Source organism: Gouania willdenowi, chromosome 17 (assembly GCF_900634775.1).
Source record: "Gouania willdenowi chromosome 17, fGouWil2.1, whole genome shotgun sequence".
NCBI classification, from domain to species: domain Eukaryota; kingdom Metazoa; phylum Chordata; class Actinopteri; order Blenniiformes; family Gobiesocidae; genus Gouania; species Gouania willdenowi.
The window spans coordinates 33938468-33952649 of NC_041060.1; the positions used below are offsets into that span (position 1 = coordinate 33938468).

General features: G+C 38.0%; 1 protein-coding gene across 2 annotated transcripts in view; it reads right to left on the reverse strand.

Annotated features, from left to right (window-relative positions):
* The window catches only part of atg9b (autophagy related 9B), a 35313-nt gene extending 24354 nt beyond the window's left edge, over positions 1-10959 (reverse strand). For both annotated transcript variants that reach the window (XM_028472960.1, XM_028472959.1), the window contains exons 1-4: positions 10423-10959; positions 7332-7375; positions 4322-4386; positions 3266-3436 (exon numbers count right to left, since the gene is read on the reverse strand). In XM_028472960.1, the coding sequence (XP_028328761.1) occupies positions 3266-3436; positions 4322-4386; positions 7332-7375; positions 10423-10531 (389 nt within the window). In that variant the 5' untranslated portion in view covers positions 10532-10959. The remainder of the gene's footprint in view (positions 1-3265; positions 3437-4321; positions 4387-7331; positions 7376-10422) is intronic.
* Positions 10960-14182: the final 3223 nt, after the last annotated feature.

Genomic DNA, 14182 nt, shown 5'->3' on the forward strand with positions numbered 1-14182 from the left:
ACATATGTATGTGTATATACGTATATATGCATATGTGTGTATCCATAAAATGAAGAGTCCGTCCTTAAGACTGCTCTACTGTAAAGTGCCTTGAGATACCATTGGTTATGATTTGGCGCTATACAAATAAAGATTGATTGATTGATTGATTGATTGATGACAAATGGTGAATGTGGTTAAATTGGTAGAAATAAGCATGAAATATGTTGAAGAGGTTAAAAGTGACAATAATGGGTCAACACATGTGCTGAACATGTCTGGAAAGTGGAACAAATGTGCAGAAAAAGAATTGATATGTGATGTAGAAGTGTCAGAAAATGGAATAATGTAGCAAAAATACATTAAAAGGAGCAAAAATATGGTAAAAAAAAAAAGTGACGAAAATAGGTTCAAATATAGAAATATTGGTGTAGTTGTAAAAAAAAAAAGGGGTAAAAATAACCAAAAATGGGATCAAACTGTTGAAAAAATATTCTGTTTCTTGAAGGCATCTGGCAACCCAGTGTCTCACGACCCCAAATGGGGTCCTGACTCCAACGTTGAGAACCTCTGTTCTAATTCATTTATTTTTGTATTTATTTCAAATAAAACTTTACTTTATATTTTGTGATGAATGCCTTAAATTGACTTGTTGATGTTTAAATTGATTTAGGCTGTGTTTTGTAATGTGTTGGTGATACAGGTTTGTTTTACTAAGATTAAAGCTAAGGTGCTAAAGCTAAACTTCTTTCCTTCCTACCCTCTTCTGTTATAAAAAGAGCAGTGGCTCATATCCCAGCATGCACTGCAGTGAGAAATGAAGGTGAGCATGAGCTCACAACAAGTCATCGTTGGAAATCTAAGAGCACTGACGGTGCACTTACTGGAAACCAGAGCCCAGAATAGAGCTGGGACGTCACTCACCTCCACACAAACAGCCTCAGCAGGTCAAACTGTAGACATTTAATAACCTAGAGCAGAACGTCTCCACTGGTCTGACCATACCAGCCTCTAATGACCAGTTCTACTGGAAACACTTAGAAAAGGTGCTGAAGCTAATCAAGTTGTTACATGCTTTTAAATGAAAACCATATAGTAATTAAGAGAAAAAAACAATAAAACTATGGTTTTCTACTTATCATATCATAACTGACATCAGTCAAAAAATGAGGGGTTTTTTTTCTTTAAAGAAGGAGCCATGAAGCAGGGGACACACACACACACACACACACACACACACACACACACACACACACACACACACACACACACACACACACACACACACACACACACACACACACACACACACACACACACACACACTATAAAGATGCGTTCACACCAAACGTGACTGTAGTCACTTCAATCGCCCGTGATGAGTCACTTGAACATAGTGGTGCATTTTGGTCACTCCATCACTCCAGTGATGTCATTACCAGGGAACAGAGAGAGAACTAATCACTTCTTCTCCAGCGGTACGTTTACAGCACTGATCATTAACGGCGCCACTTTTATAGTTTAATGATCAACTTACAGAGTTACTAAAGGATGCGTACACCCAGAATGTAGGATTATTCTAGATTAACTGTTTTAATTTAGCCCCGGTAAGTTGAGGAAGTGTATAGCCTCCTGCTGCAGCCGTCTCACTGTAGCTCAGGACCTAGTCTAGTCGTTGCAATAGTGCACGTCACGTCGATTAAAGGGAGGTCGCTTGAGATTGTGTCATTTACATTGAATGTAATCTAGTCGCTTCAGTCGCGTTCGGTGTGAACGCACCTTAATCACATCAGTTTACTCCTTGGTTCATGTCAGTTTAAATCAATTAACATTATAAATCGATCATGTTAATTTATATATATTTTAGATATAAATTGCACCTGACTATAAGTGGCAGGACCAGGCAGACTATGAAAAAAAGTGATAGTCGTAAATAAATATGAAAACTCTGTACAGTAAAATGCTTAAAGCATTGACTTATTGATGTTTGGAGCCTACACTATGTCTTTATCTGACACACAAAAAAAAGATCATTTCCAGCAGCTTTAAGTTTCCAATTATTGCCAAATGTAATCGTTTTTCAAAATAAAAGCACAAGACGCTTGAAGTTTGTTTGTCTAGATAAATGTGTTGACAACCTTTGACCCAGAGAAGAAATAAATAAACACCCATTGAGACCAGACTCAGATTGTAGCTGCTGGATGTAGCGCGTGATTAAAGCGCTGACAACATCACAGTATAAGTTACCGTACTCCACTTCTCACCTCAGGTCACAGGGAACTGGCACCAAAACAAGTTTCACCCAAAAAAAATGAACAAACTGTTTCCTAGAACAGGCTCTGTGAGAACTTTCTGTCAAGTTGACATTTTAGAAAATCAGCCTTTGGAAGCCTCACATCATGATGAAACTCTATAGACGAGTTAAAGCTCAGTGGCTTTTCTCACACAGGGGTCACATGTCAGACCAAAGTCTATAAACATCATAAAGTGTTCAACCTAAGGGTCAAATATGTCAGTGTTCTGTTACAATCATAACTTCATCATTATTGAAGCACTTAATCCTCAAAGCACTAATCCTTTATAGCAGAGCTGCTACCACAGGGGGCGGGGCTTCAAACATGTGACTGTATCTGATCACATGATCATCATTTACCTCAGCATTAGAATTAAGATCAATCAGAGCATTAACACAGGAAACTACAGCTTTAGTCTATTTTTCCTTTTGTTTGTTTTTAAGTCACTTTGTGTGTTTTTTTTGTCATTTTGTGTGTTTTAGACTCATATTGTCTGTTTTTCTGTTGTCGTTTTATGTTTTTCTTGTCATTTTGTGCATTTCTGTTGTCATTTAGTGTGTTTTTAATATTATTTAGTGTGTTTTGTTGTCATTTTGTGTGTTTTTAAAATTATTTAGTGTGTTTTGTCATTTTGTGTGCTTTTAAAATTATTTAGTGTGTTTCATTGTCATTTTGTGTGTTTTTGTCGTGATTCTGTGTGTTTTTGGAGTCATTTTGTCATTTTTGTGTACCTTTACAGTCATGTTGTGGGTTTTCAGAGTCATTTTATGTGTCTTTGCTGTTGTTTCGTGTACTTTTCTGTCATTTTGTGCATTTATTTTGGGGGCCCACACAAAATTAGTCTGAGGGCCACCAGTTGCCCATGTCTGCTCATTAGTGTCTAGCCCAAGGACAGGAATCGCCTTGGGATGAAACCTCCAACCTTTGGATTAGAAGACCAGCCCCCGCCCACCCACAGGTCATTAATGTAAGTGTGTGGACCGGAGCGTCACCTCTGGGTGCACTGCTGACTGGGCAGGATGGCGTCTGGCAGCGTGACTTTGTTCCTGTCCGTGGGACTCTGTCCCGGCCCCGTGTGGTTGACGGCTCGGTTGGCAAACAACACGTCGTACTCCACACAGTTCACCAGAAACGTAGTGAATGTGACGACGAAGAGGAGCTGGCTGTAAGGAGGACAGGAAACAGGAAGCTGCTTAGAGGAACAGGTCAATCTTCAAAATAAAAGCACAACAAATTAACATCTGCATTTAAAGAAAACAAAGCAAATATATGCCTCTGAATTCAGATCAGTATTATTGGTTTGAGCCTGTTTGGAGTCATTTTGTGTATTTTTTTCCTGGTTTTATTTGTTTATTTGTAGTCGTTGCTGTTTTGTGTATTTTTGGTGTCATTCTGTGTATTTTCGTTGACATTTTCTTTTTTTTTTTTAAATTGTAGCTTCTTGTGTGTTTAGAGTCTTATTGTGTATTTTTTTTCTGATTGTAAGTGGTTTTTTGTTGTTTTGTGTGTTTTTGGTGTCCTTTGTTGTGTTTTCGTTGCCATGTTGTTTGTTTATAGTAGTTTTGAATGTGTTTGGAGTCATTTTGTGTATTTCTTCTGATTGCATGTTGTTTTTGTTGTTATTTTGTGCGTTTCTGGCATTCTTTTGTGTATTTTTGTTGCCATTTTGTTTCTTTATTATTGTTTTAAGTGTGTCTGGAGTCATTTTGTGTATTTTTTCCTAGTTTTATTTGTTGTCGTTTTTGTGGTGGTTGCTGTTTGTATATTTTTTGTTTAATGTAGTTTTGAGTGTGTTTGGAGTCAATGTGTGTATTTATTCTGATTATATGTGGTTTTTCTTGACATTTTGTGGGTTTTTGGCGTTCTTTTGTGTATTTTTGTTGCCATTGTGTTTGTTTATCGTAGTTTTGAGTCTGTTTAGAGTAATTTTGTTTATTTATCTATTTTAACCATTTCATGTGTTAGGAGTTATTTTGTGTATTAGGAGTTATTTTGTGTCTTTATGTTGTCGTTTTGTGTGTGGAGTTAAAAGAAAATGCAATACTTACACAAGTTCAAAGCATTCTGAGAGCATCATGCAGGCAAAGCCATTCTTCTGGTGAAAATGATAAATGTGAGAACACAGTTAAGGACGTTTGTTGACGTTTAATGCTTAAAGGTTTCGTCTGAGTGAACATCAAAAATGTTCGGTTTATTTGAACCCAAACGCCTCTGTTGTCACCAATCAAAACCGGTCGTAATCCTTTCCACTCGAGATTGCAAACATTGCTGTTTGCACTCGCCATTGAACCTTTAGCAATTAGTATTAGGGAAAATCCATACTTCAAACCCATTACCATTGAGGGAATAAATCATAAAATATCTCTTTATGCAGATGATATAGCAAATCTTTTGTCTGAGCAATCTATTCCATATTTATTGAAATTAATAAATGAGTTAGTACATTCCCAGGATGTACCATAAATTGGCAAAAAAGCGACCTTTTGTCACTTACAGCAGATTTAAACCCTGAATTTGTTACCTCGACCTTATTTAACGTATTAAACAGTGTTAAATATTAGGGATTAAACTTACTAAAAAACCTAAGTTTCTTTTTAAATATAACTTCAGTGATAGGTTAAACACCTTAAAAAAAGAAAATAGAAAAGTGGAAAACGCTGCCCTTGTCATTAACAGGTTGAATAAATACAATTAAAATGGTTTGCTTACCAAGATTTCTCTAGTTGTTTCAAAATATCCCAACATATATTCCATCCAATGTCCTATTTTAAAATGATTGATTCTGTTATTCTCCCATTTATCTGGGCTTGGGCCTACCATGTTTATTACATTATTATTGGGCAGCTAATACAAGAGAAACTGACATACTGGCAACTTGTTAATGACCATAGCCCGTCTCTGATACCATCTCGCTTAGCAATTGAAAAAAGCTTAATAAAGAAAACATCCCTTACGAAAATACTTTTCTCATCACTGAAGCCCAAGGTCTAGAGTTAGGAAGAACATTTTACTATATTTAACATTAAAAAAATCAGATTAGAAAATACTGTGAACTCCCAGATACTTCAGTGCATTCCCCAATATGGATTAATCATGCCTTTCCACCTTCAATCATAGATTCAGTTTTTAAAGAGTAGAGTTGGAGAGGCATCAATTCTTTAAAAGATCTATATATTAATAAACCTATTTGTTCTTTTGAACAAATACAGGTAAAATATGACTTGCCAAAATCACATTTTTTCAGATATCTGCAAATTCGAAATTACGTATATAAATCAAAACATTCAGTTACATAATTTACTTCCAGAAGACAACTCTTTGTTTAAGCTCTAACTTGCCCCCCACACACTAAATGGATTCATTTTCAAATTGATTCAAATTTGTTCTTATAAACAGATGATAAAATTAAGCATAAATGGGAGGCTGACCTTAAAGGTGCAGTCTGCAACTCTTATAAAAATGACTTTTTGTCATATTTGCTAAAGCTGTCACTATGTAAGGACAGCTTTACATCAAACTAGTAGTTTGTGTGAAAATAACAGACTCATTGAGCCCCGCCCCCTGCTGCTCCTGCAGCCTTTGGCAGATTGCCAGAATGCACCGCGACCAAGCAAAAAGAACCAATCAGAGCTAGGATTGTGTTTGATGGACTGTCTGACAGCGGTTGCTCACAGGCCCCGCCCCTTTCCCAGGCTGGAGCGCCGTCTTTTTTACAGTGTATGGTCTAAAGGAGGAGAAGATGGAATTGGTGACTTTTCTGCTTGAAAAGTAATTACTGCTGCTTGATTTACATTATGTTTAATTTGTAATTGTTACACTAGAACTCTGTAGTGCATGTGTTGTTCATGTGCACCCAGCAGCCTCCGTGTGGGCTGCTATAAGTGACACTGTGTTGTTGCTGCTGCGAGAATAGTGTGTGAAAGAGAAGTGCTGCAGTAACATGCTTTTAACAGAGCATGTTATATTACTGTGATGTTGCTGTCGGACTAACGTTAGCTTGTTAGCTCCTCTGAGGGAGGGACTTTGGAAAGTTTGGAGGCAGGTAAAGGGCAGCGGGGAGGGAGGGGAAGAGATGGATCTGAGCATTGCGGACTGCACCTTTAATATTAGAATTCAGGAGAACATTTGGAAACAAGCATTAAAAAATATTCATTATTGTTCTATTAATTCTAGATTACAATTAATACAATTCAATGTTTTGCATAGGTTACATTATTCAAGAACTAAGTTACGTAAAATGTTCCCTCAAACTTCACCACTGTGTGAAAGACGTAAGATCTTCACTGGCACATCACGTCTGGGAATGCCCAAAGATTAAAAACCTTTGGTGTTTCATATTTAAATGTTTTCCTCTATATTTAAAGTTAATCTGGAGCTTGACGTTGTTGGGCATCTCTAGTGCACTGGAAAAGAAGGACAAATAATTCTGTACAACTTTTGCTTATGGTTTGGTTATTGCAAAGAGATGTATTTTGAAAATGTGGTAATCAGACGCCCCACCTGTATTTGAAGCTTGGTTAAGGGAACACACTGGAGTACTCCACAGTGAAAAACTTAGATATGAAATGTCAGGGAACCTACATACAGTATATTTTATAGCACATGAAAACCAATTTTAAAGTATTTAAAACTTTAGATGACCCCAACTATATTTCATTGTTTTGTGGCTAAATTGTGGATATTTTAATGAGGTAAACAGCCTCATTGTTAGTATTGTGTTGTTTTGTGTTCTTGTTTTATCCAGGTATTTGTGTTGACGATGAACTCTGGACTTTGTACTGTATCTTTATGTACACTCTGTGCCTGGCTGGATGTCTTTCTCTGTCTTAGTGTGTCACATGTAAAATGTTAAAAATCATTAATAAATAAAAAGTTCTGCTAAAAACTGAAGTAGAGCCTCCCCTTTTCACTGATGAAAATAGACAATTCACTTCCTGAAATGGAAATATTGTTATTATTTTTAAACGAAATCAAGTAAAAATGTGAAGTGACTTAATATAACCTCACCCATGGGTGGGGTTACAGTGTGAGTGTGTGTAACATTCTGTGAAAGGATATTCTTGTGAAGAAGTTATCCAGGTTCTTGATATGATGCCATGAGTCTAAAAAAAACACAAGGAGAAAGAAACTGTTAGAGTGGGAAAACAAAAACAACCAGGAAATCAAGTTTTTATATACAATTAATCCTTGTTCTTTGTAAATAAATGATTTATATTAACTGCAAAAAGCTCTGACTTCATCCTTTTAACAAATACCATTAAATTAGAATCAACACTGGATGTAAAAAATGAAAAAGAACTTTTAACTTAAATTGTTTTCCAAACACCGACTAGAAAACAATCTTGCTTGTTTTGTTGTCATTTTGTGTGTTTTAAAATGATTGTGTTTTCGTTGTAATTAGGGCCCGAGCACAACAGTGCGTAGGACCCAATTGTAATGCACCTCGCTTTTATTATTATTATTTTTCTTATAGAGAAAATTATCGCATTGTTAAAGGCCTAAACACGTTAAAAAACTCATGAAAATTTGTACGCATTTTAGGACTGGCGAGGAAGTTTGTGATATAATCCTTGAAAATGATCAGCTACATCTCAACACTTTAAAAGTTCTGCCACACCACGACATATAACACACCTCAACATGCGTTACGTCCTGACATGCGTGTGGTTGCATGGGCCTGTTCAACGCTGCTTGCAGCTTTAATTTTGTTTGTTTTAGACTCGTATAGTATTGTTGTTTATTTAGTGTTTAGTTGTCATTTAGTGTATTTGTTTTCTTGTCATTTTGTGAGCTTTTGTCGTAATTCTGTTTTTAGAGTCGTTATTTTTGTGTACCTTTACAGTCATTTTGTGTCTTTGCTGTTGTTTTGTGTACTTTTCTGTCATTTTGTGTACTTTGTGTGTGTTTTGATGTGTTTAGAGTCATTTTGTTCATTTATTTATTTTAATACTTTCGTGTGATTTTGTTTTTGTGTGTTTGGAGTTATTTTGTGTATTTATGTTGTCGTACGTTTTGTGTGTCATTGTTTCCAAACACCGACTACAAAACAAAACTTAGAAATCCTCAGGATGATTTGTGATTGTGTGATGGAAACAGACAAAAGCCCCAAAAGAGAACCGGCTGATTTAATTTCACAGTAAAAGCAGTTCGTGATTGGTCAATATAGCGGAGGGGCGGGGCTACAGCCACAGCATGGTGAGAAGGACAGAAGCCAGAAGGGAGGGAAAGATAAGAGAGCAGAGATGTATTTATATTGAGCCATTTTGTTTGTTTTTGTGTGTTTTTAGTCATTTTGTGTATTTTTTCTGACTGATTGAGGTTTATTATTAACAGAATCAGAATCTGTAGTAGAAACAAAAGTTAAACTTCGATAAACATACAGCTTGTTTTTGCTCGTTACATTTAGTTGTTGTCAAGTTTCAAAAAAATGAAATCCATTTTATTTCACACCATTTTGTACTTGTAAAAGTGAAATTTCTCGGAACAGAACGAAAAGCACAGTTAGATGGATTTCTGAGTGTGTCTAAATCGACATTCATTTAAACAAAGCCACACTACAGAACTCACTCACATGTGCTGTCCCTTAGAGGAGAAAAGGCCAAAAGTGGCACATGTTGTGCAGCTGTTTGTTAATAAATGTGCCTGTTTGGCATTTTACAACAGCAAATTAGAGCCACAACTAACAAATATTTTCATAATTGATTAAATGGTCAATAAATTAATCGACTAATCTTTTTTTTTTTTTAAACAGTTTATTTATAAAGCACATTTAAACCTTGCTGAAGCTGATTAAACTGAAATAAAAGTGTCTCTCACGCACAAACACTTGTGGTACGCGCACACACAAACACATATGCAAGGACACACACAAATACTCGTCGTGCGCGGACACACAAACACTGCGCGCGCGCTCACTGCACATAAATACTTGTTGGTACGCACACACACGCACACACACACACACACACAAAAATAAAAATAAATAAAAGATGTGGAATTTGCTGGTTTAAAAAAACCCTGTCTCATTATTAAAGGACATTTGTTTTACTTTTTTACTCAAATATATTTAGTAGCATATACTTTTTTACTTTTACTCAAGTAAGGGAGCAACTTCAATACTTTTACCAGAGTAAAGTTTTATTGGAAGTGTCTAATGATACTGAGGGTGTTGAAAAAAATCAATTCGGCCATACATCGCGATATTACGTCACGCAATTCTCGGATCAATTGAAAATGCATCCATATCAAAAAAAATATTTTTTGGTGTTGTTGGCACATGGCATGTTAAAGCCAATGTTTTGGGTGTAAAATATGCCAATAAAATATATTTCATACATAATGTTCTCATGAAGGTGTACACATTTACAGACGAGTTGTTTCTTTAGTCATATATATATATATCAAAATTGCAATAATTACCTTATACTAATATTGGGATATATCGTATTGTATCGTGACCTATGTATCAGTATCGCCAGATGCCAGGCAATACACACCCCTAATTGATACGGAAACGTATAAATATACCCAGGGACCGTGGGTACGTTTTCCAAACCTTTTCTACATAAGCGTAATGTGTGTGTGTGTTATCACCGTGTCAGGACGGCTGACTGGTCTAAGAAGCCTGACTCAAGGATTGTTCCTTCAGCTGTCGTGAGTTTGAATCCCGCTTTTGACAAACATATTTTCATATTTAATACGGCAAATTCCACCTTTACAAATACATACACAAAATAAAAACACTTTAGGGTATTTCCTGGGTTAGGATTGGGGCTAAAATAAAAGGATTAGCTGGGTAGCTAATAATAAATATGAGCTCAAATTAACCTGACGGAACTTCTAGTCACGTGGTGCACCTATCACGTCACCTAAACTGGCCAATGAGGGGCGCTGCGTGTGAATAGACTGGTAGTCTATTCATACGTTATACAATAGCCAGTCTTTTTTTATTCAAGTATCTATAGTAATACTTGAATACTGAAAACTAGTACTTTTACCACCTCTGTCGCAAAGTGACATCCAAATCGTGAATATTATCGTATCGTGGCAATGCACAGCCCTAATAATTACATATATGAATTACTGTATTATAAATAAAGAATTGTGTTTGTCATGCTCCGTGACGTGACTGTTAAAGTGACCGCTTTACCTCTCAGGCCTTCGGGTACATGCAGCAGTAAGTCCTCCTCCCCGGGGGGAGAGTCTTCCTGCGGGTCATCGATCCGCTGGTACTCCTGATAGGCTTCAAAGTCCGCCATGGCTCTCCTCTCCGGTCTGCTCTTTACATCCTCGGCTGGTGGTTACATGCTCTTAGCCGCCTAGCTGCTAACAACAACAACGTTAGCCTGCTAACGTGCTAACAGCCACATTATGAGCCGTAAACACAAAGCTAAGGAGACACGTCAGTGTCAGAGGGTCTGAGTCCGAATCAGGGTCGGGTTCCCCGGCTAAGGTCCAGCACAAAGCTGCTAGCAAAGCTAACCACGATGACTCGGTTGGTTTAGTTCGGTTTGTCCGCAGACTCCAACGGTCAGAGGTCAGAGGTCAGCCCGTGTCCCTGGTCTCAGCTGTGCGTGCTCTCTGTCTGTCCTCACACCGTCTGTCCGCCGTGTTTTCGTCTGTCACAAATGTCAACAAAACACTGATGTCGTCACTTGTCGGACAGTGACATCATTTCCGGTTGTTTGTTGCTGCACTTCTTCTTTTTTAATGTTTTATGGCGGTTGGCAAACTACGGGTTAGTGCATTACCGCCACCTACTGGATTATAAGTGTACCAGGATTTAAGAGGACCAACTCTCCAACATGTTTTTAACTTCCTCCCATGACAACTCCTTTCTGTTTCTGTCCTTTTCACAATTATTTTAATCTTTTCTGTTTGACCTGGTCAGTGCATCTGATGACACATGCAATAAATGTGATTAATCTATCCATAATGTTCTACTGATATCTTCCTTTCTCTGATTGATCCCCATTGTTAGTTTTTCTCTCTCCTCTTTCTGCTCCTGCGCTGTTTGTTTTGCTTCTGTTACAATCTTTCCCATTATGTACCCCCACCCCCACCTTCTGAGTGGTGGGGGTACATACGCCCTCACTGGGTAACTCATGTACCCGATCATTACTCTCTGAAGGAGAACCACTCCTTCAAACTCAATCATTACAGAGGAACTTTCTACCCTCCTTCCTTCCTCAGTTCTCTATAACACTTTCACTCATTTCACTCCTTTAAAGGTGCAGTCCGCAACTCTCCTCCTCCCTCCCTCCCCGCTGCTCTCTTGACCTGCCTCCAAACTTTCCAAAGACCCTCCCTCAGAGGAGCTAACAAGCAAACGTTAGTCTGACAGCAACATCACAGTAATATAACATGCTCTTTTAAAAGCATATTACTTCTCTCTCTCAATGTGCACACACCTCAGCAGCAGCAGCAACAATGCAGTGTCACTTACAGCAGCCAAACAGAGGCTGCTGCGCACACACACAAACAACACATACACTACAGAGTTCTAGTGTAACAAATACAAATGAAACATAATGTAAATCAAGCAGCAGTAATTACCTTTCAAGCAGAAAATTCACCAATTCCATCTTCTACTCCTTTAAACCATACACTGTAAAAAAAAATTACACTCCAGCCCGGGAAAGGGGCGGGGCCTGTGAGCAACAGCTGTCAGACAGCCCATCAAACACAATCCTGGCTCTGATTGGTTCTTTTTGCTTGGCCGCGATGCATTCTGGCAATCTGCCAAAGGCTGCAGGCGCAACAGGGGGCGGGGCTCAATGAGTTTGTTTTTTTCACACAAACTACTAGTTTGATGTAAAGCTGTCCTTACATAGTGACAGCTTGAGTAAATGTGACAAAAAGTCACTTTTATAAGAGTTGCAGACTGCACCTTTAAGTCTCTTTTTCCAGCTTCTCCTCAAGTCCAATCCCAGTTATTACTCCTCATGTTACTTTATTTTCTCCAATCACAAACCATCCTTCCACACTCTTCATTTTCATTGCCTTATCTTTTTGTTTCTTTGTTTTACTCATAACTAACAAACCATCTCAATCTCTTCCACTTTACTCTTTAATCTTTAGTTAAAGGGGACATGTCATGGTTTTAAATCCTTCCTTTTTACATATAAATCATACAGTTGTGGTCTATATAAAGCGGAACTGCAATGCTTGGGTCTGAATTCCTCATTATTATAGCTCCACCCCTTTTCTACCCCTTTTCTGATGTGCTTCTGAGAGCAACTCGTTTTGGTGCTGTCTCTTTAAATGCAAATGAGACACTCCATACCCCGCCCCCTCTTCAGATGACACTCGGTTCAACTCCACCCTGCTCGGCCATTTTTGTAGTTTGATAGAAGAGATACGGCTATGTAGCGGAGCATGAACTTTTTATTCACACGTTATTTACAAAATGTCAACAACGTTAGACTTGTCCATCCAGCTTTACATGTTCCAGCCAGAGTCTGACCCAGCGGAGTGAGATGAAAATGAAGATGATGAACCTGCAGAACCCTAACAAGTGAGCTAACACAAGCACCGAGCTAACGCTAGCGCCAAGCTAACGTCACGAAATGCATTTTAATACAGTCTTTTCAAAGACAAAAACGGCAAAATGAACTGACTAATGAAAACTTTAGACTTAAATTAAATCACGTAGGCCATATCATCAAGGATCTAAAACGAGCAGACAGCGCTAACATATGAAGACGGTGCAACTGCTAATGCTAACAAAACAATGACAGGGACGTCTTATCATCACTTTTTAGCGTTATTTACAGCTTACCGAAGTGCTCTGTTCATCGTCTCCAAAGATAGAAGGAATTGAACCCTCAATCAGACAAAGTCTTTCGGCAAATCCTTCTTTATACTGGTGGAGGTTGATGAAGCAGTCATCATTGAAGTGCTTCACACACACATAATAATGACCTTATCCACAGATGTGGTACATTTCTATAAAAAATAAAACTCAACCAGGCACTTTGAAAAGGTTCTGATGCTGGGAGACGGTGTAATGAAGCGTGTGGGTTACTACATCCAACAACCAAACATTTTGACTTATCCTCTCGTAACTTCTGCATCCTGGAGCTTGGACTACAAAATAAAAGCGAGAAATAAAAATGGCGGACTGCTCGAAGTGTTGGACCTGGAGTTGATGAACTAATTTGGCAGTTCTGCTGCAAATACTGTGATGTAATAGTTCAAAAAACGTAATAGAGAATAGAAAAATCTAAACAGATTGAAAAATATGAGCAAAACAGAATATAAAGATATCTACGGAGCACCTGAAGAGACTAATTTGATTTTTTCTGCACTTCTAAACACTCTAAATATACAACAAAATGCATTTAAGGGCTAAAAAAGTGGATTTAGCATGATATGTCCCCTTTAACACAAACGGACTCGATCCAAACGCCTGCACATGCACGCCTCTCCACTCTAACTTCCAGGATTTAATCAGTGTGTGCTGTCCTACGAAGCTCTCTAATGTCTTACGAAGCTAAATCACCATGGTAACTTAGGCTGAATGGCTTACCTGGTCGGGACCAGGTTTGGCTCTGACTAGGATCTGACCGAGTACTAAAGCCCCGCCTCCTGACCAATCAGTTATCTTAGAAAACGACCTGCCCGCCTGGTTGGTGCAGATCTGACAGCTGCGTTTCAGAAAGAAAGATTATTAATGGATAAATAAATGCAATCCTTTAATTTATTGATGACATCCTTTAGGAAATATATAGATTTATATCTGATGGACTGATCTACAGTCAGCTGATGTCTCCATATGCACAGACTGGTGAAGTCATTCATCCATTCATGAGCTATAGTGACACTGTCAGCATCAGCAGGAACTTCCTGCTGCGCTCATCCCAGTGTGTGTGTGATAACAAGGTCTACCTGAGTAGAAAAATGTGTGT